General features: G+C 45.8%; 1 protein-coding gene across 3 annotated transcripts in view; it reads left to right on the forward strand.

Annotated features, from left to right (window-relative positions):
* Window positions 1-23,238, forward strand: part of LAMA1 (laminin subunit alpha 1) — a 168,830-nt gene that overhangs the window by 95,807 nt on the left and 49,785 nt on the right. For all 3 annotated transcript variants that reach the window (XM_019814998.3, XM_045041274.1, XM_023241765.2), the window contains exons 20-33: window positions 1,240-1,346; window positions 1,664-1,844; window positions 2,426-2,562; window positions 3,456-3,692; window positions 5,344-5,487; window positions 6,004-6,183; window positions 7,449-7,634; window positions 8,177-8,304; window positions 8,945-9,065; window positions 11,011-11,148; window positions 17,198-17,319; window positions 21,191-21,277; window positions 21,571-21,764; window positions 22,239-22,381. In XM_019814998.3, the coding sequence (XP_019670557.2) occupies window positions 1,240-1,346; window positions 1,664-1,844; window positions 2,426-2,562; window positions 3,456-3,692; window positions 5,344-5,487; window positions 6,004-6,183; window positions 7,449-7,634; window positions 8,177-8,304; window positions 8,945-9,065; window positions 11,011-11,148; window positions 17,198-17,319; window positions 21,191-21,277; window positions 21,571-21,764; window positions 22,239-22,381 (2,105 nt within the window). The remainder of the gene's footprint in view (window positions 1-1,239; window positions 1,347-1,663; window positions 1,845-2,425; window positions 2,563-3,455; window positions 3,693-5,343; window positions 5,488-6,003; window positions 6,184-7,448; window positions 7,635-8,176; window positions 8,305-8,944; window positions 9,066-11,010; window positions 11,149-17,197; window positions 17,320-21,190; window positions 21,278-21,570; window positions 21,765-22,238; window positions 22,382-23,238) is intronic.

A 23,238-nucleotide genomic window follows, 5' to 3' on the forward strand; every position in this document is an offset into this window, starting at 1 on the left:
GGGGTGAAAGGTCCTGGGGACGGTGGAGGTGAAGCCCAAATGAAGGGAAGGCCCAATAAGAAGGCCTTTGTGGGTGTGGGCTCCGGATTGGTTCATTTGCACGCGAAAGGCGTTCTGGCCGGCAAGCTATTTAGTCTTTCTGGACATTGACTAGCCCTGGGAAGGGCGGTGTCTCCGGGGTCCAAGGCCCCAGAAGGCACATGTAATACGAAGAGTGAGTCGAGTGTTCACAGCTGAGCCAAGGGAATGGGCAGCGGCGAGTGGGGCCCCTAGCTAGCACTTCCTCAGCCTCCTGCAGGGGGCATCATGGATCCACTTCCGCTGGGGAACACCACCTCAGTGCCTTGGCCGCAGTCAGTTACGCTGCCTTTCCTCTGAGCCTCAGCCTTGCAGTGTCCTGTTGTCTGCCACTGCTGTGCCACACGCAGTGGCACAAGTGAGATAACCTGTGAAGTTTTTCTCTTCTTACCTCATTACACCATATGACAGTGCTCATTCCCTGAGTGCAAGCGTTCATAAGCCGTGTGCATTTCTGGGGTATTTTGTCAGTGAACATATTAAATATTTTCAAGGACATGCATATTGACGGCTAGTTTATAAATACCAACTAAACATTTCTTGGAGCCATTAAATTGCATCACTCCGAAAAGGTGAGGGACTTGGTAGCTTGAAACATCAATATTATAACCATAGATAAAACATCAATAGCTATAACTATAGATAAAATTGAAGTGTTTGGCCTGAAACTAAGTACATTAGAGCTACAAATAACTTGTGACTTAGAACAGGGAAATATGTCACATTAAACTATGAAATGTAACATTAGCTATTTAGATTGTTATAACGGAGCTTTAAAATATTAAATATCTACATGATTGGAATGAGAGCAGGCGACTCAGTTGATTTTGAAATCTCCGTCGTATGTTTCTTATGAAGATTTGTTAATAAACATCGGTGGCTCATTTTTACAGACTCAAGGAATTCATGAAATTGGTTAAGATCGTTTGCTACTTGCTATCGTCATAGCTTCAGTGGTTTTTCTGTGTGATGGTTCCTTCCACCAACCCCATTTGGCCTACTTTTCAGAAAAATACTAAATTTTAAAAGTCATTTGAAAGTGATTTATTTTAGCTTTAGGATTTGAAACATGAATGTTTAAAATTTTGCCTTTGGGGATTAAGGGGTCTTATTACAGCTATACCCAGAAATGGGCACAAATGTGTCTCTTGTGTGTGTTAGCCTGTGAATGCCATGGAAAAGGCTCCCTTTCTGGTGTCTGCCATCTGGAGACTGGAGTCTGTGACTGCAAACCGCATGTGACTGGAAAGCAGTGTGACCGGTGCTCGGTAAGAGGCCTGCTGGTCATTGCGTACAATTAAAGTATGTGTCAGCGAGGTCTGTAATCGATACCTGAACGTTGGTTCCCAGTGAAATGGACTTCATGACTGCCGGAAAGAGCTCATGCCCAAAACACGGCTGGTGAATGCTGTGGGTCCTTACCTGTGGACCAGTGTTCAGTCTGTAAGGGGGTGGAATGACGTCGCGAGCACTTTATGATTCTGTGAAACATCCTGTGTTTGACTTAGGAAACAGCCTCGTGAGTATTAGTGGCTAACTAAAATGTATCTGTGGCTTCCCCAATTCTGTCCCTCCTGTGAAACAGCATGGCTATTATGGGCTGGACACAGGGCTTGGGTGCTTGCCCTGTAACTGCAGCACGCCAGGCTCCCTGTCGGATGACTGCACGGAGGAAGGCCGATGTCACTGTGTGCCAGGTGTGGCTGGGGAAAAGTGCGACAGGTGTGCGCGCGGCTTCTATGCGTTCCAGGACGGCGGCTGTACACGTAAGCTCTGGAATCCGTTATCTGAGACTTTATAGTAATTTCCCGACTTTTCTTGGCGCTCTCCTTTGACTTCCAATTCTGTTAAGTTCCTTCACTTTTTCTCTTTTGAGTGTGTAGGATTTCATACCTTTTTTCTGTTTCCTGGCCCCTGTTTTTCATCTGCCCGGAATCTCTGGTCAGGCTTTACTAATGATGTGAACTTCGATTAGCTTTCGTTTCTTCATCTGTAAAATAGAGAAGCTGATTGTAATCTCCACCCAGGAGTTATTTTAAATGTTGAGCATAGGCATTTGGAACACAATAAATGCCCTGTGAGTATTGGCTGTATCTTCCCGTCTACTTCTGTTTCTCTGTCCCCGGTTACCCCGTTTCCAGCAGCAGCTCCTGACGAGGAGGAACAGCCACCTCCCGGGAGACACGGACGGGTCTTGGGAACCACGAGGTCTCCGTTAGGAACTAGAAGAATGGTCTAGAATGGTTTGGAGAATTAATAAAAGGGAGATGACCTGTGGCATCAACTCGGACGCCTTCCGTCGCGCGGTGGTCCTGATGTGTTACAACACTGTCTGTCTTCGTTGCAGCCTGTGACTGTGCCCACACGCAGCACACTTGTCACCCGGAATCGGGGCAGTGCATCTGCCCTCCTCATACTCGGGGCGCATCCTGTGACGAATGTGAGGACGGATACTGGGGCCGCGACCCAGAGCTCGGATGCCAGGTGCGCACTGCCATCGGCATTTTCTTAACCGAGAAGCGCTTTGCTGGAGCAAATTACATTCCTTCTCTGTCATCCATTCGCTTGACCTCAACCCGGTGAACGGCTCTGTGGTTTGCATTTAAAACTCAGTACGGGTGGGGCGCCTGGGTGGCTCAGTCGGTTAAGCGTCCGACTTCGGCTCAGGTCATGATCTCGCGGTCCGTGAGTTCGAGCCCCGTGTCGGGCTCTGTGCCGACCGCTCAGAGCCTGGAGCCTGTTTCAGATTCTGTGTCTCCCTCTCTCTCTGACCCTCCCCCGTTCATGCTCTGTCTCTCTCTGTCTCAAAAATAAATAAACGTTAAAAAAAAAAACTAAAAAAGAAATAAATAAAACTCAGTACGGGTTCAGGCATCACCTGAAGCAGCACCTTTAAAGTACATCATTCTACATTTTCTTCGAGAACCGGCTGTGGAATTGATGGCTGGAAAACTTTATTTTAGTGCCCTTTAAATGTATTCTGCACGTACACTATCTTCCAGGAGAAGGACATAAGTCACTTTGTTGGAGGGTTGTATCCAGTCTTCCTTGGTTCTGTTTTCTATGTAGCTTTCCTCAGTGAAGTTTAGATAGAGGTTGTGTTTTGAAAACAGACTTGACTTTGACCTGTAAGATGATGTTGACTTTCAGGTCACAGGTTGGGCCCAGTGCGCATGTGCTGAACGGGGCACAGCCGTCCAGCATGGCAGTCACCGCCTCCCGTTGGCTCTTGGCAAAGTGAATCCATGGAGCCATATTGGGAGAGGCCCACTCATCCCGACCACTTCCCCACACTCAGTGTTCTTCTGTAATCCCCACATGGGTGCATTATGAAAATGTAAAAGGTACCTTTTTATTTAGTTAGTTTGTTTTTCCAGGCCTGCAATTGCAGTGCTGTTGGGTCAGCCACTCATCAGTGCGATGTGCTCACTGGCCGTTGCCGATGTAAGCCAGCGTTCGGTGGACCGAGCTGCCACCAGTGCTCCCTGGGGTACAGAGACTTTCCAGACTGCGTGCCCTGTGACTGTGACCCAAGAGGGACCTCGGCAGACACCTGTGATGAGGAACAGAGTCTTTGCAGCTGTGCGGAGGAAACCGGTATCTGCTCTTGCAAGGTAACGGCCCTCGGCGTTCCACGGTCTTCCCCTCTCACGTGCACCACTAGGACTTTTGGGCTTTTGACTACAGTAGAACCTTGGTTTGTGAGCATAATGTGTTCCAGAAACATGCTTGTAATCCAAAGCACTTGCACATCAAAGCGAATTTCCCATAGGAAATAATGGAAGCTCAGGTGATTCGTTCCACAACCCAAAAAATATTCATATAAAAATGATCACAATACTGTAGTCCAATACAAAACAATAAAGAAAATACAAAATATCAAGAAAAGTAAACAGACTAACCTGCACTTGCCTTTGAAAACCCTTGTGGCTGGTGTGAGGGAGACAAGAGAAAGGAGGGTTATTGTGTAGGACGACTTTATCAGCAGTGGGATCACTGCTGTCTATTGGCTCAATGGGATTTTTTTCTTTTTGGGCAACTTTCACAAGGAACCTATCCAGTGACACTTGCTTTTGCCTCCTTTGGAGGATTTCGCAGAAATGTGACACTGCGTGGATGATCACTCACAATCCAGCAGTGAGAGACAGAGAGAGAGAAGAAACATTGGCTCAGTTGGGATCACGTGACATTCAGCATCACTACTAGGAGTAGGTTCTACTCCTATTGAGAGACACTGACTTATCAAGCTAAAGTTTGTTAGAAATGTTTGCTCGTCTTGCAGAACATTCACAGAGCAGGTTAGTCGCAATCCAAGGTTTTACTGTATTTACATCAGCAGCTAGGTTTTAGACACTTGGCATGGTTCTCACTGCCTTCTAGGTTTGAGTTACAATTCGGTGTAGGCTCTTCTAGAACGCTTCTCTAAAGTGGAATTTTTACTGGTTATTGCAAGTGGCAGATGATGGAACTGAACTGAAAGACGCGGAGTTTTCTTTCGTGTTCCGGTTGGCTGAGTAGCCAGTGCGTCTTGAATATTCAGGCAAAACGGGTAACCCAGGGCTTCAAGAAGATGTGATTTTATAGCTGATAATTATTCTTTGGTATGTGCTGGCCAGACTGAAGGCAATTTGTGCTTGTTGTTTTCCCAGCAGGTAAGATTTCAACATCATGTTTAACTCTGTGTGTGTCCACTGGGTTCCCCATTGTGCTTGTGATTAGGAGGTGACTGGCTACCTCCTCTGATCCTTTTCAGGGGCTGGTGAGAGAGAGGGTAGTGGGCTGACTAGTGACCAGGGGTGAGGAAGGGAGCGCCCATGCAGATACTACGGCCCGGGAGCAATGGAAACACCAGTGAATGTGCCTTTGGCTTACCACACAGGTGACGGCAACTTTCACCTGAACAGGACGGGAAGGGCCTGCCTCAGTGATCACCTGGTCTGTGTTCTCCACCTGACGGGCCATCAGAGTCACCTGGGGCCTCAGGGAGGCCTCCCTGGCTGCTCCAGGAAAGGCTCATCAGGCAATCTATATATTGCCAAGGCCTCCAAGGTGATGCTGATGGTTAGCTGCGTTTGGGAATCACTGATGGCGTCAGAGGGCGGGTGTTCCTTGAGGTCAGGGAGCTTGCTTTGCCCAAGGAAATGGCTATTTCCGAGACGTGTGCTGCTCCCGAATGAGTTTGCTGTGTGCTCTCATTTCTGTTCCGAAATCACGCCTCTTCTTTTTAGGTAACAACAGACGAGTCTGTTGCTTTTTCTCCTTTAGGAAAATGTGTTTGGCCTGCAGTGCAGCGAGTGTCGAGCCGGCACCTATGCTCTCCGCGCCGACGACCCTCTGGGGTGCGCCCCCTGCTTCTGCTTCGGGCTGTCACAAGTCTGCTCAGAGCTCGAGGGTTATGTGAGGACCCCGGTGAGTGGTGCGCGCGGTAAAGCGTGCTGTTTTCAACACCCTCCCCACCGTGGAAGTTGGGTGATGGTGGGGGAGACAGTCAAGTACTTTAAACTTTGCTCTGATGGCATCAGAAATTCCAGGAAGCTGACCTGGGTTCTCTGTGAATCGGAGCTCTGTTTTCTGCCGTCCGAAGAAAGAAATGAAGCGAGGACGGGAAGGCACCCCGTGTCGCTCCTTAGCTAATCTGTCAAAAGCTTTACTTGGCGAGAAGATAAGACTGCAACGCACCACAGCCTCCTTCATAGGATTGAATCCTGCCCCAGCGTAGCAGTAGCTTGGCCCAAAACGCAATAGTGTAAAACACGTGCAGTTTTCACCTTAACCCAGAGGTTTGAGTTTGAAGGAAACATCTGTGTTACTCCTGTTTTAATAATGAAGCTATCTCGTCTGTGAAACGATAGTAGAGTCTGACAAATCAAAGGGGAGGTGTGAATTCGTGTCCTAAGGTGTATTTTTCTTTCCTTCCATGACCAGATAACGCTGGGCTCGGGTCAGCCGCTCCTGCGTGTGGTTTCTCAGAGCAACCTCAGGGGCACGACCCAGGGGGTGTATTACCAGGCTCCTGATATCCTCCTGGACGCCGTGACTGTCAGGCAGCATATTCACACGGAGCCGTTCTACTGGAGACTGCCAGAGAGGTTCCAGGGAGACCAGGTGAGGCCCACGCCCAGCCTAGGACTGGCTCTCATTTCCTGGGAGACTCGGGTCTCTTCCGAAATCACAATGGACTGTGTTAGCCTACTAGTAACCGAGGGGGTTATTAGTTCACTCTTCTAAGTGGGGCTGGAGAAGTTTAACACTTAGCAAAATCCCCCCATGGGGCGCCTCGGCGGCTCAGTCGGTTAAGCATCTGACTTCAGCTCAGGTCATGATCTCGCGGTTTGTGGGTTCCAGCCCTGCATTGGGCTCTGTGCTGACAGCTCAGAGCCTGGAGCCTGCTTCCGATTCTGTCTCTCTCTCTCTCTCTCTCTCTCTCTGATTTCACAAATATTTTTCATTGTTCTTAATGTAAGCTCAGTGCAAACCTAGATGCTGTGTTTCCTCTTAAGAAATCGCCAGTCGTTGGTTGGGGAGGGGGATGGGGTGTAAAAACCTACTATAACAGAGTATTGAAGGCCTCACTTGCATTTTTGTTTAAATCAATTGGTGTGAGTGAATTCACCCAGATCTTTAAAATTGGCAAACACGTATCCAGTGTTCCTATAGCTGTAGGTTATTTTTAATTCAAAGGAGTTTGAAAATAATCAGGATCATTACCACACAGATTTGTTACTTTGGTGCTGCCCTCCATGGGTGCCATCAAGAGGAAATTCTGGAAGGTGATGGACCTATCTGTGGTGGCCTTGATGATGGTGGTGGCTTCACAGGTGTATACTCATCCCCAGACTCGTGGAGTTGTACAACTTAAATGTGTACAGCTTTTTACATTCCAAACATGCCTCAGTTAAAACAAACAAAACAAGGAACCTATAAAACATCTCTAACTTTAAAAAAACAAAAAACAAAACCAAAAAAACTAGGGCACCTGGGTGACCCAGTCGGTTAAGCGTCCTACTATTGATTCTGGTTCAGGTCGTGATGTCACCGTTTGTGGGTTCGAGCCCCGAGTCGGGCTCTGCGTTGACAGTGCGGGGCCTGCTTGGGAGATCCTCCCTCTCGCCCTCTCTCTCTGTTCCTCCCCTGCTTGTTGCTTGCTCTCTCTCAAAATAAGTAAACTTAAGAAACAAAACAACAACAACAAGAAAACTATAGCCTGAGTCAACGTAATAATCCATAATTAGGTAGAATTAAAAGGAAGGAAATTCCAGACGACCCATCCCACCCGTGTGATGCGCGATTTCTTTCAAGTGGCAGCAGGCTTGCGGTGAAAACTTTAAACCAGCGCACATAAGAGGTGTGAGCCATTTCCTGTCCCACAGCTCCTGGCCTACGGTGGCAGACTGAAGTACAGCGTGGCCTTCTATTCTTCCAATGGCATGGGCGCCTTCAACCTTGAACCCCAAGTGCTCATCAAAGGAGGCCGGACCAGAAAGCAAGTCATCTACGTGGATGTGCCAGCCCCGGAGAATGGCGTGCGACAAGACCAAGAAGTGGGAATGAAAGAGGTGACGGTGTCCCCTTTTCGCATATGTCCCTTAAGGGTGTGAATTTAGCTCTGGGGGCAGGGGAATGGCAAGCTGCCAATACGAGAGCCAGAAGACCTGGAGATGAAAATCCCAGCGGGTTTGGTAAGATTTGTGAAAACAATCCGAGTTTCGTGGTCTCAAGAACTGTATACTAGGTTTGTGTTACCTTGGTGCAGATGGCACCCTAAATCCTCCATCGTGATACCCATGTCTCCATCTGAGTGGATGTAATGGCGTGAAGTCTCTGGACTTGCTTGGACCTGGCAGGTGCGTGTCCACTTGCCTGGTGGAGGTCTGTGGACGGTTCACTGTTCACCTGCCGTAGGTGACACCTGTCTGCTGACAAACGAGGCTGGCGTCCCTGCCGCCTGGGAGGTGACCGCAGAGCTGCCTCCGTTATGTTCGCTCTCCTGCGCGGGACGGGGCTCACTTCTGGAGAAATTGACCAGAGAATTACTCAGTTCACAAGCCCCTGAGGATGTGTAACCTGAATGTAATTGAGTTGTGTTTCTCCCCCACAGAATTTTTGGAGATATTTTAACTCTGTTTCTGAAAAACCTGTCACACGCTCCGATTTTATGTCTGTTCTTAGCAACATTGAGTACATCCTCATCAAAGCATCTTATGGTCAGGGATTACAGCAAAGCAGGTACTTGGAATCTTCTAGAATGAAAAACAGATAGTTTTAATTTGCAACCAAACTGAAGAGATTTGATTCACCCTTATTACTTCCTATATTTATTAGTCTAGATATATTTGTGTTCCTCACCAAAACTTTGTTAAATATTAATATTCTGAAATGTGTGGGAAATGACCTAGATTATCCATCCTCCAATTAATGTGGATATAAAATGCGAGTACATAATGGTGAAATCTTAGCTGAGGATGAAATATAAAGAAAACAAAACAGTTCTGTCATCTTCTGTTCTGCCCTTGAACTGAAATGACGTTTCTTTGTAATAACATCAAGAATGCTGTCACCTGCTCAGTTAGTGCTTCTCCCATAAAGAAAGCTGCTCAGTTATGGCCAAACTACTCCTTCCAGTTCTGGGTGTGCTTTCTGGAACCTTGTTTGTAAGGTCTAAAATGTTGGCTGGGGACCTTCACCGTGTAATGACAGTAATGATGGGCTTTTACACATTCCCTTTATAATCGTGTAGGAGCTCCTCCCAAACCGGCAGGAAAGCTCTGATTTAATACATGAGCAAATTCATTAGGTAATGTGCTAGGTCTCTAGAAAGCATCTTTTTAAATATTAACGTCCCCTCTCACACTTCATGGTTTCACAGAATCTCAAATATTTCCATGGAGGTTGGCAAAAAGGCGGACAAGTTGCGGCCGGGACAGAAGGTGGCATCCCGTTTAGAGAAGTGTCTCTGTCCTCCTGGCACGGCTGGGTCCTCCTGTCAGGTACACAGCGGGGTCCTTCTGTCGTCGGGCACACGGCTGGGTCCTTCTGTCAGTTAGGGAGATGGTGCTTAAAACCCACTACCTGGTTCTGAGTGGAAATGTGCTTGTTACAACTCCAAGTGATGATCAGAATTTGTATGTATTGTATACTTTTTCTCTTTAAAAAATTTTAATTATGGTTAAATACGCATACACAAATTTTACTGTCTTAAACATTTTTAAGGGTATTGTTCAGTAGTGTTAAGTGCATTCACGCTCTACAACCAACCTCCAGGATTCTTCAACTTGCAGACCTAAAACTCTGTACTCATTATACGGGAACTCCCCAGTCTACCTGCCCACAGCCCGGCAATCACCTTCTGTCTCTGAATTTGACCGCACTAGGTCCTTCATTTAAATAGAATCCTGCAGTATTTCTCATTTATGACTGGCTAGCCTGATGGCTACTGCGTTGACCATTTTGCCTGTTGTGAATAATGCTGCCGTGAATATGGCTACATGTATCTCTCCAAGACCCTGATTTCAGTTCTTTGGGGTTTATACCCCAAAGTAGAATTGCTCGGTCATGTGGTAATTCTGTTTTTAACTTTTTTGAGGAGCTGCCATACTGTTTTCCACAGCACTGCGTCAGTTTATATTCCCACTCACAGTGCACAAGCATTCCACTTTTTCCGCATCCTTGACAACTCTGATTATTCTCTGGTTTTTTGATGGTGGTTCTCCTGGTGGGTGTGAGGTAGTATCTCATTGTGGTTTTGATTTGCAGTTCCCTAATGATGGGTGAGGTTGAGCGTCTTTGCAGGTGCTTATTAGCCATTGTATCATCTTTGGAGAAATGTTTAGTCAAGTTGTGATACTGTAATTTATCAGAAGAAAGATGTATTTGGTCTTTATCCCCTATTCCTAGCACAGAGTTCTTAAATGCTTGGAATTTCCTAAGTGATGAGATCTGTAAATGTGTCTTTTGTTATGTTAATGAGGTGACTTTTGGAAAGCTAGATCATGTAAGGATGGAGGCTGGTCACCAGAAGAACCTGCCATGTGGTTGGAGGACTTACAGTCTTACCCCCAGACCTCAGGGGAGAGGGGAGGGACTAGAGGTTGAATCAGTTTCCAGGGGCCAGTGATTTTCTCAATCGTGCCTATGTAAGGAAGACTCCATAAAAACCCAGAAGGATAGGGGCGCTGGGTGGCTCAGTCCGTTAAGCGTCTGACTTTGGCTCAGGTCATGATCTCATGGCTCGTGGATTTGAGCCTCACGTCGGGCTCTGTGCTGACAGCCCAGAGCCTGGAGCTGCTGCGGATTCTCTCTCCATCTCTCTCTGCCTCTCCCCAGCTCATACTCTGTCTTTTGCTCACTCTCTCTCTCAAAAATAAATAAACATAAAAAAAAAAAAAGGATAGAGTTCAGAGAGCTTCCTAGTTTGTGAACGCTTGGTGAGTCAGGAGAGGGCATGGCAGCTCCAAGCCCCTTCCCCGTATCATGCCCTCTGCATCTCTCCCATCTGGTTATCTCTGAGTTACATTCTTTTATAATAAACCAGTGACCTAGTTCTGAGCTCCACTCTGGCAAATTAATTAAACTCCAGGAGGGAGTTGTTGGAGCCTCCAATCTATAGCTGGTTGTCAGAAACACAGGTGACAGCCTGGATTTGTGATTGGCATCTGTAGTGGGGGGGGGGGGGGAGGGGCAGACTTCCAGAACTGAGCCCTTAGCCGTGAGATCTGATGCTATCTCCAGGTAGGCAGTGTGAGAATTAAATTGTCAGACACCCAGCTGGTGTCCAAACGTTCCTTGGTGTGGGGGAAAAACAAACCCACACAAAGAACTGGCCACAGAATGTACTGATCAGAGCTGGGGCTCAGAAGTGGGATTGGTGTCAGAGTCGCTAGAAGTCCTTCACCCATTGTGTAATCATGTTCATTTCCTTTTGCATCCGCTCAGGACTGCGCACCTGGTTACCACAGAGGGGAGCTGCCGCAAGGTGGTGGCCGAGGACCCCGCCCTCTGCTCGCTCCTTGTGTGCCCTGCAATTGCAACAACCACAGCGATGCCTGTGACCCCGAAACTGGGAAGTGCCTGGTACGTGTGTTTGTGTGGGTGATTAGAGGAGGCACCAAGTCTTTGAATTTCTGGTCCAGAGTCCTATAAAGATCTTGGTTTAGAGGGAGCTTATATTTAGTGTAAATTACACATAAATTTCCTTCCAAAAGGCTAAGAGGTCTGATGCTGTCAGAGCGAAGTCTTGTGTAAGTTTTAGTTCTGTGAATTTGTGTGTGGGTACCAACTGGGGAATTAGTTACATGTACTTGCTGTACTGGTGGTTATGGTGAAAGTAGACGAGACCTTTGTGTCCTAGAACTGGGAGGGTCACCTGGAGGTTTTAAAATAAGTTAATGCCAATATCGCAAATTTATTTCTCTCCTTGCAATTTTTTTTTAAACTTATTTTCGGGGCGCCTGGGTGGCTCAATTGGTTAAGCATCTGACTTCAGCTCAGGTCATGATTCTGCAGTCTGTGGGTCCCAGCCCCACGTCGGGCTCTGTGCTGACAGCTCAAGGCTGCTTCAGATTCTGTCTCCCTCTTTCTCTCCCCCTCCCTGACTCATTCGCGCGCGCTCTCTCTCTCTCTCTCTCAAAAATAAACATTAAAAAAAATAAAAACCCCAAATTGTGACTATATAGGACACCTTCCTTTTTTTTTTATTGGAACCTCATAATCAGTCTTCAAAGTAATTAATGTCAACCCATCTTGTTACACCAGCTTGACTACCCAAGTGGCCCTTACTAATTAATTGTAAAAAAAAAAAAAAAAAAAGATGGGGCGCCTGGGTGGCTCAATCGGTTAAGCGTCTGACTTCGGCTCAGGTCATGATCTTGCAGTCCGTGGGTTCGAGCCTCGCGTCGGGCTCTGTGCTGACAGCTCAGAGCCTGGAGCCTGTTTCAGATTCTGTGTCTCCCTCTCTCTCTGCCCCTCCCCTGCTCGTGCTCTGTCTCTCTCTCTCTCAAAGATCAATTTAAAAAAATAATAATAATACTTAATTTCTTGGATGTCTTCATATGCATTTGGTTCTGAGACACCTTTCCCTTGTTTTTAAAACACACAAAATTCAAAATTCAGAAGTTGAGGATCTAACTGGCTTTACTGAGGGATTCGTGAATTGGGGGGGCAATCCCATCTGTTGAGTAGAGGGGAGCTCCAAGGAGTTATACAAAATAGAAATTTTTTAGGAGGGAGGGTGGGGCAAGGAAGTTATTATCAAAAAGAAAGGATTGCTCCAGAGGCAAGGTCACTTTCCACTGGGGGGAGGGCAGGGAGTCTGATTAGGTGGGTCACCTCCTCTTCCTTTTTGGGGATAGAGAAGGGCCTACATGACAGGGTACCTCACTGGTGCTGATGAGAAAATTCCCGACTGACTGGTTAAATATATTTCTGGGGGAGACTGAAACTGCAGTCAGGCTAGGTATTAGGTCCAGTGTGGCGTCTTGGCCTAAGTGGTGCCATTTGGGCCCGTGGTTCTCTTTTTAACAGCCTAGACCAAGATCGGTCCCAGAAACCTAAGGAGAATTCTGGTCACCGAAAAGCAACACATGGGCCAGATGGAAGTCTTGAGGCCTTGCTGAGGACAAACTCTTGGGTCTGTGATTTCGCTTAAGCTGACAAGGCCTTATTGATAGCGTAGAATAACCTGATATTCTTTCCCCGCTCTGGAAATCTCATTTTTAAAATAATAATTCTTGGAGAAACATGGGTTACTCATATAAATTGCGCCAAGACTAACTTACCTCGGGTAAAATAACTCATTGACAGGAGATGAGCTGCCCCCCGAGAAAGACATACCTGAAGCCGTCAAGGTCCCAGGTGTGGCTTAATCACAAGGAACAGGACAGGGAAATTAGGACAGGGGGCTCCCAGCCGACCTGCAGCCACTCTAGACCTGTCTTCTTCTGTTTGGAAGCGTTTTTTCGTATGTGGCCTGTAAAGGTCATTTGCACTAGGGACGCTGCTGAACTGTTGCAGTGTGCAGGTGAATTTCGATGCTGAGGCGCAGCAGGGTTTTCCTCAATTAAAAAGGTATCTATTAACCTTTGCTGACTTCATTATATATGTGGAATTAAAGAATTGTTCCAGTTCTACCAGGTAAAATGGACTTAGAAGATGCAAATAGCTGCAACACTATTAAAAAAAATTTATTCACTTTAATCAGCTCATGCTCCAGGCAAAAGTAAGGTCCTAATCGAGACAATGAGAAAATCTCATTTAAGGATTTAAGGAGGATTGATTTCAGGCAACTTAAATTGAGACGCAATTAGCGGGGAAGGTCCCTTGGCCAGTCATGGGGACAAAGGTCTCATGGACACGTGGTTCGTGAGTTCGAGCCCCACGTGGGGCTCTGTGCTGACAGCTTGGAGCCCGGAGCCTGCTTCAGCGTCCGTGTCTCCCCCTCTCTCTCTCTCTCTGCCCCTCCCCCACTCCCTCTGTCTCTCTCTCTCAAAAATAAGTAAACATTAAAAAAAGTTTTTTTTTTTTTTTTTAAAGTTGATCAGTTCTTTCATGCTGTATCTTTCCTTGGTACAGCTAAGTATTTTAACAAGATTAGGCACTCTTAGGGCATTAGATTATTACCCTGCCTTTCCTGGCCCAAATTCACCAGAATAAAGTTGAGCAAATGACCGGTTGATTTGTACCCAAGAAAGAATACAGCCTGCTTAACCCAATCCAGGAAAGATTGTGGTGAAGAGTGTCACCAGTATCAATAAAGACCGATAGCTTTTGGACAGTTCCCCGCTCTGGGAGGAAACGTTTGCCAGATGTTACCTGGAACCCATAAGAGCTCACACCTGGATTTGTTCGTTAAATTTTGCAGTCCACAACAGTGGATACGTATGCTCCAAGATGACTTAGGTCTGAACTACACTATTCACACCACGCAGTTGTGTAACGTATGTTTACCCACCTCCAGCAATGGGGAGCTCAGCTCACCTTTGGGCAGCCCTGATTATCCCTGGAATTTAGTGCCCTGGCTTGTCTACCCGTTTGGTGCACTTTTAATCTTTGGAGCCATTGAGACAAACCAGTAGTTCAAATTTGTTCATGAAAGATGGCAATGTTTTAAGACATAACTTGTAAAACATTACCTTCCTCTTTCACATATCAAAGGCCCTGAATCTCCAGTCCTCCTGGTCAAATATCCTTAGTTTATATGCCTGATGTATCTATGGAATGGTTGAGTCCATTCCCCATCCTGAGGTTAAAGTATCATGCCCACAGCCCAGCACCTTTTCTCCAGGTATGGGTGGGGCATCTCTCTCTCTGACTTTAGGTGTCCCATGAAGGCAGCCCGTGGGTTTTGCCAGTCTGGTCACTGCTGCCTCTGCTGAGCTGACTTAAGATGCTTACACTCTGTCCACACGTTTAACACCGAGTCCTTGCTCTTTGAACTTGGGGCCTTATCTTTCCTCTTCAGTCTTCATCTTTCGAGGTCTCTTTTGTGGTTTAGTGCAACAATGTACTTCTAGTTGACAAAATCTCTTTTAAGCACTTCCTGTGGATTATTACGTAGGTGGGCATCCAGACCATTTTGGATCTGATTCAGTCACTCAGCATATAGTGTCCCCCCTCTTCATGTCACTGAGACTTCGATAGTATCCTAAAAATGATTGGTCAGACATGTGACCTGGAAAGGGGCGGGGAGACTGAGGAACACCAAGCTATCCTGAGAATTCCTTTCCTTGGGGACTCCCTTCCAGGAGATAACCCTTAAGGCTTTTACCGTTGAAAAACTGACCAGCCTTGTCTGTGCAGTTTCCAAAGCACGTGACTCATCCTCCAGATCGGCTGACATGAACAGGTTCTCACTTCCCAGCCACTCTTGGGGGCAGCTTGTCTTCAGTTCTCTAGGATCTTGGAAACCAGGAAGCTCACGATCCGTTGTGGATTTGGGGAGTTTTTAAATGCTGGAGTTGGGTGTCAGCAATGAAAACCAGAAAATCGGATCCATACTTGTTCATCATCTATTTATTGTTCATCAGATTTATATTGTGTATCATTAAAACAAGTACTTAACACGTGTTCTTTTTAAGAGCGAGGTTGCAAATTTTACTCCTTTTTTTTTAAATTTTTTTTTCAACGTTTTTGATTTATTTTTGGGACAGAGAGAGAGCATGAACGGGGGAGGGGCAGAGAGAGAGGGAGACACAGAATCGGAAACAGGCTCCAGGCTCCGAGCCATCAGCCCAGAGCCCGACGCGGGGCTCGAACTCCCGGACCGCGAGATCGTGACCTGGCTGAAGTCGGACGCCTAACCGACTGCGCCACCCAGGCGCCCCAACCAATTTTACTCCTAAAGAGATAGTGCTTTTAGGGGCCTGGGGGATCCCAGTAAAATCTACTTTCACCAGGTGAAATAGGAATGTAATTTTAAAACAGAAAATACTGGCATATTTTTTAATCAAAAGGATTTCAAAAATAGCGTTTCAAAGGTCTAAAAAGGTGTCCTTGTACATCCTCTCTGGCTGCCAAGAAGAAAGTCTGCTTCTGTTTGCCAGTGTTCCGCATCTTGTCTCTCTGTCCCTACACCCCACATGGAAGCCAGTGCCCAGGGCCTGGGCGGACAGTGATCGAACTGGCCAAAGCAGATTTCACCTTGGAAATGGATGTCAACAATTATTTTCTCTTGTAGCTTCGAAAACTATTTTAATGGCAGGATCATAAGTCGTGTCATCGAAATGGTGACATAAAATTTAACTAGAAATGAATTGCTTGTTGCGAGAATCTCCTGGTGGCGCTCTAAAGCTCAGAGGTTTCGGGGCACCTGGGTGGCTCAGTTGGTTAAGCGTCTGACTTCAGCTCAGGTCACGATCTTGCAGTTCGTGAGTTTGAGCCCCGCATTGGGCTTTGTGCTGCCAGCTCAGAGCCTGTGACCTACTTCCGATTCCGTGTCTCCCTCTCTCTCTGCCCCTCCCTTACTCATGCTCTGTTTCTGTCTGTCTCTCAGAAATAAATGAACATTAAAGAAATGTTGGGGCACCTGGGTGGCTTAGTCGGTTGAGCGTCCGACTTCGGCCTGGGTCATGATCTCGCGGTCCATGGGTTCGAGCCCCGCATTGGGCTCTGTGCTGACAGCTCGGAGCCCAGAGCCTCTTTCAGATTCTGTGTCTCCCTCTCTCTCTGACCCTCCCCTGTTCATGCTCTGTCTCTTTCTGTCTCAAAAATAAATAAATAAACATTAAAAAAAATTAAAGCTCAGCAGTTTCTTCCCTGTTTCCTAAATCGTCTCTTTACTTCTGTTCTTTCAGCCCCTCACCTGTGATCAATGAACCCCAACTATGTGTAAAACCAGTGTGCTTCAGATGGTTTTTTTTTTGAGTTAGTATATATTTTAGATCCATGTTTAAAAAAATTTTTTTTTTAATGTTTATTTCTGAGACAGACAGAGCATGAGTGGGGGCGGGGGCGGGGGGGGGGGGGCGGGACACAGAATCGGAAGCAGGCTCCAGGCTGTGAGCTGTGAGCACAGAGCCCAACGCGGGGCTCGAACTCACAGACTGCGAGATCATGACCTGAGCCGAAGCTGGACGCTCAACCGACTGAGCCACCCAGGTGCCCCTAGACCCACATTTTAAGGACCTGAAAGTTGGTGGCTTCTAGAAGGTATGTGTGTGCATACATATTGTATGTGTGTGTATTTTCTATAAGAAGGATGTATTAATAATTCCTAGGCTATATTCATTATGACGAATGCAGGCCAGAGCTGGCAGTATCTCCAGGATTTAAAACCTATGAAGAGGGGCACCTGGGTGGCTCAGTCGGTTAAGCATCTGGCTCTTGATTTCAACTCAGATTAGATCTCACGGTTTGTGGGGTTGGGCCCTGTGCTGACATCCTGGAGCCTGCTCTCTCCCTCTCTTTCTGCCCCCCTCTTCCCCACTGTCTGTCTGTCTCTCTCGAAATAAATAAAAATAAATATTAAAAAAATATGTGATGAAAAATGCTCTTCCTCTCAATAATAATGATAATAATAATAATAATAATAATACCTGACAGTGGCTTACTTAGGTGCTACCAGGTAAGGATGATTTCTAACAATTACCCCATGATTTTCCTCTCCTTTTGAAACGCGGGGCTCCAGAACTGCAGCCATAGCACCACTGGTGACCACTGTGACTTGTGTGCTCCTGGGTACTTCGGGAAGGTAACTGGCTCAGCCAGCGACTGCTCTGTGTGCGCCTGTCCTCGCAGCCACCCTGCCAGGTGAGCCCGCGCAACTGTGCCCGGAAGCTGGGGCTGCGTCCATTCTCGGCCTTGGTTTCCAGGCTTTTAACTAATACTCTCTGTGTGTTGAGAAAGGCTGATTTTAAGAGAAAGTGTTCATTATTACAGCATTTGAAGAGAATCTTTCCAAAAGCAAAGTATCTGTGTTGGTATCGGGGTGTTAAAATGGAACCCACGAAAGAAAATACTTTCAGGTTTTATTGTTTATTTTATTTATTTATTTTTCAATTTACTTTTTAACTTACATCCAAGTTAGCTAGCATCTAGTGCAACAATGATTTCAGGAGTAGATTCCTTAATGCCCCTTCCTCATTTAGCCCATCCCCTCCCACAACCCCTCCAGTAACCCTCAGTTTGTTCTCCATATTTAAGAGTCTCTTCTGTTTTGTCCCCCTCCCTATTTTTATATTTTTCTGCTTCTCCTCCCTTATGTTCATCTGTTCTGTGTCTTAAAGTCCTCATATGAGTGAAGACATGATGTTTGTCTTTCTCTGACTAATTTCACTTAGCATAATACCCTGTGGTTCCATCCACGTAGTTGCAAATGGCAAGATTTCATTCTTTTTGATTGCCAAGTAATACTCCATTGTGTGTGTGTGTGTGTGTGTGTGTGTGTGTGTGTGTGTGTGTGTGTGTGTGTTTACCACATCTTCTTTATCCATTCATCCATCGATGGACATTTGGGCTCTTTCCATACTTTGGCTATTGTTGATAGTGCTGCTATAAACATGGGGGTGCATGTGCCCCTTTGAAACAGCATACCTGTATCCCTTGGATAAATGCCTAGTAGTGCAATTGCTGGGTCGTAGGGTAGTTCTAATTTTAGTTTTTTGAGGAACCTCCATATTGTTTTCCAGAGTGGCTGCACCAGCTTGCATTCCCACCAGCAGTGCAAAAGAGATCCTCTTTCTCCACATCCTTGCCAACATCTGTTGTTGCCTGAGTTGTTAATGTGAGCCATTCTGACAAGGGTGAGGTGGTATCTCATTGAGGTTTTGATTTGTATTTCCCTGATGATGAGTGAAGTGGAGCATTTTTTCATGTGTCGGTTGGCCATCTGGATGTCTTCTTTGGAGAAGTGTCTATTCATGTCTTTTGCCCATTTCTTCACTGGATTATTTGTTTTTTGGGTGTTGAGTTTGATAAGTTCTTTATAGATTTTGGATATTAACCCTTTATCTGATATGTCGTTGGCAAATATCTTCTCCCATTCTTTCGGTTGCCTTTTAGTTTTGCTGATTGTTTCCTTCACTGTGAAGAAGCTTTTTATTTTGATGAGGTCCCAATAGTTCATTTTTGCTTTTGTTTCCCTTGCCTCTGGAGCCGTGTTGAGTAAGAAGTTGATGCGGCCAAGATCAAAGACATTTTTGCCTGCTTTCTCCTCAAGGATTTTGATGGCTTCCTGTCTTACATTTAGGTCTCTTATCCATTTTGAGTTTATTTTTGTGTATGGTGGAAGAAAGTGGTCCAGATTCATTCTTCTGCATGTCGCTGTCCAGTTTCCCGAGAACCACTTACTGAAGAAACTGTCTTTATTCCATTGGATATTCTTCCCTGCTTTGTCAAAGATTAGTTGGCCATATGTTTGTGGGTCCATTTCTGGGTTTTCTATTCTGTTCCATTGATCTGAGTGTCTGTTTTTGTGCCACAGGTTTTATTTTCTGAAGAATAATTATAGCCTCCAACCTCTGTATCCAGCGTACCTGGAGATGAATTGTTATTAATTTTAGGAATGTCGATATGAAGAATTCCATTCCTGTTTAATGTAAGGGAGGGGGGGCGGTTAGAATCTGTATATGCTGGTGAGATGATGAAATGCAGAAATGTTCCTTAGTAATGACACTGAGGCTAGCTTCTGCCTGAACTCGTGATGCTCATATTGGAATTATCTGAACACAAAAAAGAACCAGAGGTTTTACGTGGAAATTGGAATATCTATGAGACCTCTTTGGTTTGTATGAAATTGTAATTCATAAATAACATTTCATCATTGCTTAGAATGTTTGACAAGGCATTGAACATGTATAGATTGAATACCAACTTTTGGTAGGCTAAAATGAAGTTTTCTTTTTTAATCGTTGCTTGCATCTTCTTTTATTGTCCCCAAGTAAGTGAGGCTTGACGGTGAGTAACAAATGAGAGGTGCTGTTAGCCTCCCTTCTAAACCACCATGCATATAGTTATTACTATTAAACTTTTTGGGTTAAAATGTATATAAATTTTAACTCATTAATTCTACTTCTGTAATCAGAGCTGTAGAAATATTTGCATATGTGTGCAAAGATGGATATATTTTGACATTGCTTATACTCACAAGCAATCACAGGGGAAACTGAAATATCTACTTACAGGGACCTGATTTTTATATATCGTGGCACACACCTACAGTGAAATAGTGTACAAACACTGAGAAAAGAATAAGGTATATCTGTAGGTACTGAGTTGGAAAAACGAGCAATTAAACTATGTAACTGGGGGCGCCTGGGTGGCTCAGTCGGTTATCTGACTTCGGCTCAGGTCATGATCCCACGGTTTGTGAGTTTGAGCCCCATATGGGACTCTGGGGTGACAGCTCAGAGCCTGGAGTCTGCTTCAGATTCTGTGTCTCGCTGTTTCTCTGCCCCTCCCCTGCTCATGCTCTGTCTCTCTGTCTCTCTCAAAAACAAATAAACATTAAAAAATATTTAAAAAAAACTATGTAACTGAATGTATAATACGCTATTTTGGAAAAAATTCATATCTACATGTGTATCCATATACATATGGATAGCTCTTTCCATATCCAAACTAGCTCCTTCTAGTTTGCACATTTGCGTACTTTTGAATATTTTAATTCTTCAATCTAAAAAGGTCCTAACCACCCCCAAGGTGCACAGTAGTAAGAGACAGGGTGTGAACATCTCTGTGAGCTCTGCATCTGAGAGACCCTCACAGACATGCTTTACTTTGCTTATATCTTGTTTCCATTGAGTCTGTTCCTTTAGTCTTTAAGGAGGAAAAACAAGTCCGAACTGAAATGGGGCTGACCCTGAACCCTGTCACTCATTCCGGAAACTCCCACAGGTCAAAAACACAGGCTACCCCAGAGGTTTTTTTCCAGTGGGTTGCAAGTACCCATCTTAGCCTGTAGGTGGCGCAAGGGGCATGGATAATTGAAAATGTGGAGGCAGGGGTTGTGGAAAGGAAGGAGCCAAAAGCTGAGATCCCTGAGAAGATCTGAGAGGATTATTAAATTTTGAATGGCTCTGTCATTTTGCTTCTAATGGCCCATCACATGGCTCCCTACTTCGGGTTCATTTATTTTCAGATGGCGCCCTCCCCCATGTGCAGACCTTGCCCTGCTTTTCCTCCTTGCTGCCTTTCCAGTCAATTACCGTCACTGGGCACCTGTCAGGCTGCATCTTCCCGTGCTTGCTCAGGGTCTTGCACAGCTCTCTCCAGTCCCCTTTCCATCTAATAAGCCAGGTGATAATGCCCTTCAACCTCAGAACAAGACCCTTTTCACCTGGAAAGCTTTCTGGTTCGGTGACTAATTTGCTTTAATGTGTGTGATTGTACAGATTCGTTGTAATCTGTCAATTCTTGGCCTCTGCGCCCACACGATTGTCACTGGCTGGGTGTGCGAGGAATATCTTTTGGATGTGACAGATGCATGCGATAGTGTTGGTCACATGTTTGTTTCCCTTCTTTTTGCCCCCAGTAGATTTTAAGCCCTAAAAAGGTTGTCTGTCTGGTGTAATCACTTAACTTTCAGAGCAATATGGAGTATCCTAAGACTTATGAATAAGTGCCATAGGCATATTTGAAGCCGTGGATCTAAGAATTCAAAAAACTATGTTTTTTCTTCTAGTTTTAGTCCCACTTGTGTCTTGGAAGGTGATCACGATTTCCGCTGTGATGCCTGCATTCTGGGCTACGAAGGACAGTACTGCGAAAGGTACCTGGGGGGGCTGGTTACCATGCGGAAATCGCTAGGTGCGTCTGCCCCGTTGATGTGTACAGGGCGTATTTACTAACGGGATTTGGGAGGTGTTATCAGTTTGGATGGGCATGACTGATACGGGACCTTATTACTATTCCAAAACAGCATCTACGTAAAACGTAGAATGAGGCAAATGGGCCCACGTTCTTTGTGTTTTATTTGGCAGAAATGACTGCTATCCTTGAACAAGAGTTGGTGTAATATACCAACTTGCTGCTGTTGAAACTACTGTCTGTACTTCTCTGCAGGTGCTCCTCAGGCTATCACGGGAACCCTCGAGCGCTGGGTGGCACTTGCCAGCGGTGTGACTGCAGCCCCAGTGGCTCTGTCCACGGTGACTGTGACCGCAGGTCCGGGCAGTGTGTCTGCAGGCCAGGCGCCACAGGGCTCCGATGCGAGGAATGTGAACCGAGGCACATTCTGCTGGAAAGCGATTGTGTTTGTGGGTATTTTCCTCCTCTAAACCTTTAAAGATTTTTCTCTCTCTCTCCAATGTTTCCCTGTTATGGCACCTGCAAGGATAAAGTAGGCGTGTCTGCGAGCTATCTGAGGAAATGACAGATGGACTCCGAAAGGAAATACATTTGGCATTCATTGCCATCGGTCCAAGTCAAAGACAAGCAAACACACTCTGAAGTTTGGAGCAGTAGAAGGAAACATGCGCCCCGCCTGGGATCCATGCTGGGCATCAGTTGTTCCTTTCTGTGTGACCCCAGGGGAGTCACCGATCTGATTTGAGGCTTAAAGGCATCGCCTGAGAATAGGGGCTCAGCACTTCTTGCTTCCCTCCCATCACAGAGGCAGAAGGGAGAATGTCCTCTGCCCATAGATGTCATTACTACAGAATGGCTCGTGCAGATCCATGAGAAAACGTGCAGACGGCTGTGCATCAACCTCAACTTTCTTTTTCTTCTAGCTTGTGATGATGAATGTGTGGGTGTGCTGCTAAATGACTTAGATAATATTGGGGATGCCATCCTTTCCGTGAACCTCACTGGCGTTATCCCTGTCCCATCTGGAATTTTGTCAAACCTGGAAAATACAACAAAATATCTCCGGGTAGGTACTGAGAATACGGAGATGGGTAGAAAACCTATGTCACTGAGAGATGGGAGAGTCGGTGGGGACAGTATTCTGTCCTTCTGTCTGTCTGCCTCATCAGTGTGGGAGTCTCGCTCCTGGCATCTAGGCTTCCTACAGTGTGATCAGGGACTTCATCATCCACACGCTAACCTGTTCCCCTGTGGGACCACTGTGAATTGTTTGACTTGTGGGGCGCCTGGGTGACTCACTTAAGTGTCCTACTTGGGCTCAGGTCATGATCTCGCAGTCCAAAAGTTTGAGCCCCACGTCAGGCTCTGTGCTAACAACTCAGAGCCTGGAGTCTGCTTCGGATTCTGTGTCTCCCTCTCTCTCTGCCGTTCCCCTGCTCGTACTCTGTGTCTCTCGCAAAAATAAACATTAAATAAATGTTTTTAATTAAAAATAAATAAATAAAGAATAAATTGTTTGACTTGTTCCATAAATGCCTCCATAAAAATTCCTCCCCCATGGTCCTTCTGCCTTTTGGGAGAAGACAAGTCCCCTTGCTCCTCTTTATGACAGACCTTTGGATATTTGAAAGCAGCTGTCCTGATACAAATACAGGAAATAAACCTAGACGTATCTTCTTTAATGCTGGAATATGCTGATGATCAACTGTTTTCTGTAAATGTATTACTCTTTTTTTAAATTTTTTTAAAGTTTTTTATTTTATTTTTGAGAGAGAGAGACAGAGTGTGAGTGGGGGAGGGGCAGAGACACAGAATGCGAAGCAGGCTCCAGGCTCTGAGCCATCAGCACAGAGCCCGATGTAAATGTATTATTCTTAACTGGGTTTGTGGGGCACAAAAGTTTCTCTTCCCCAGAAGGTATCT

The sequence above is a fragment of the Felis catus genome, chromosome D3 (assembly GCF_018350175.1).
Source record: "Felis catus isolate Fca126 chromosome D3, F.catus_Fca126_mat1.0, whole genome shotgun sequence".
NCBI lineage: Eukaryota > Metazoa > Chordata > Mammalia > Carnivora > Felidae > Felis > Felis catus.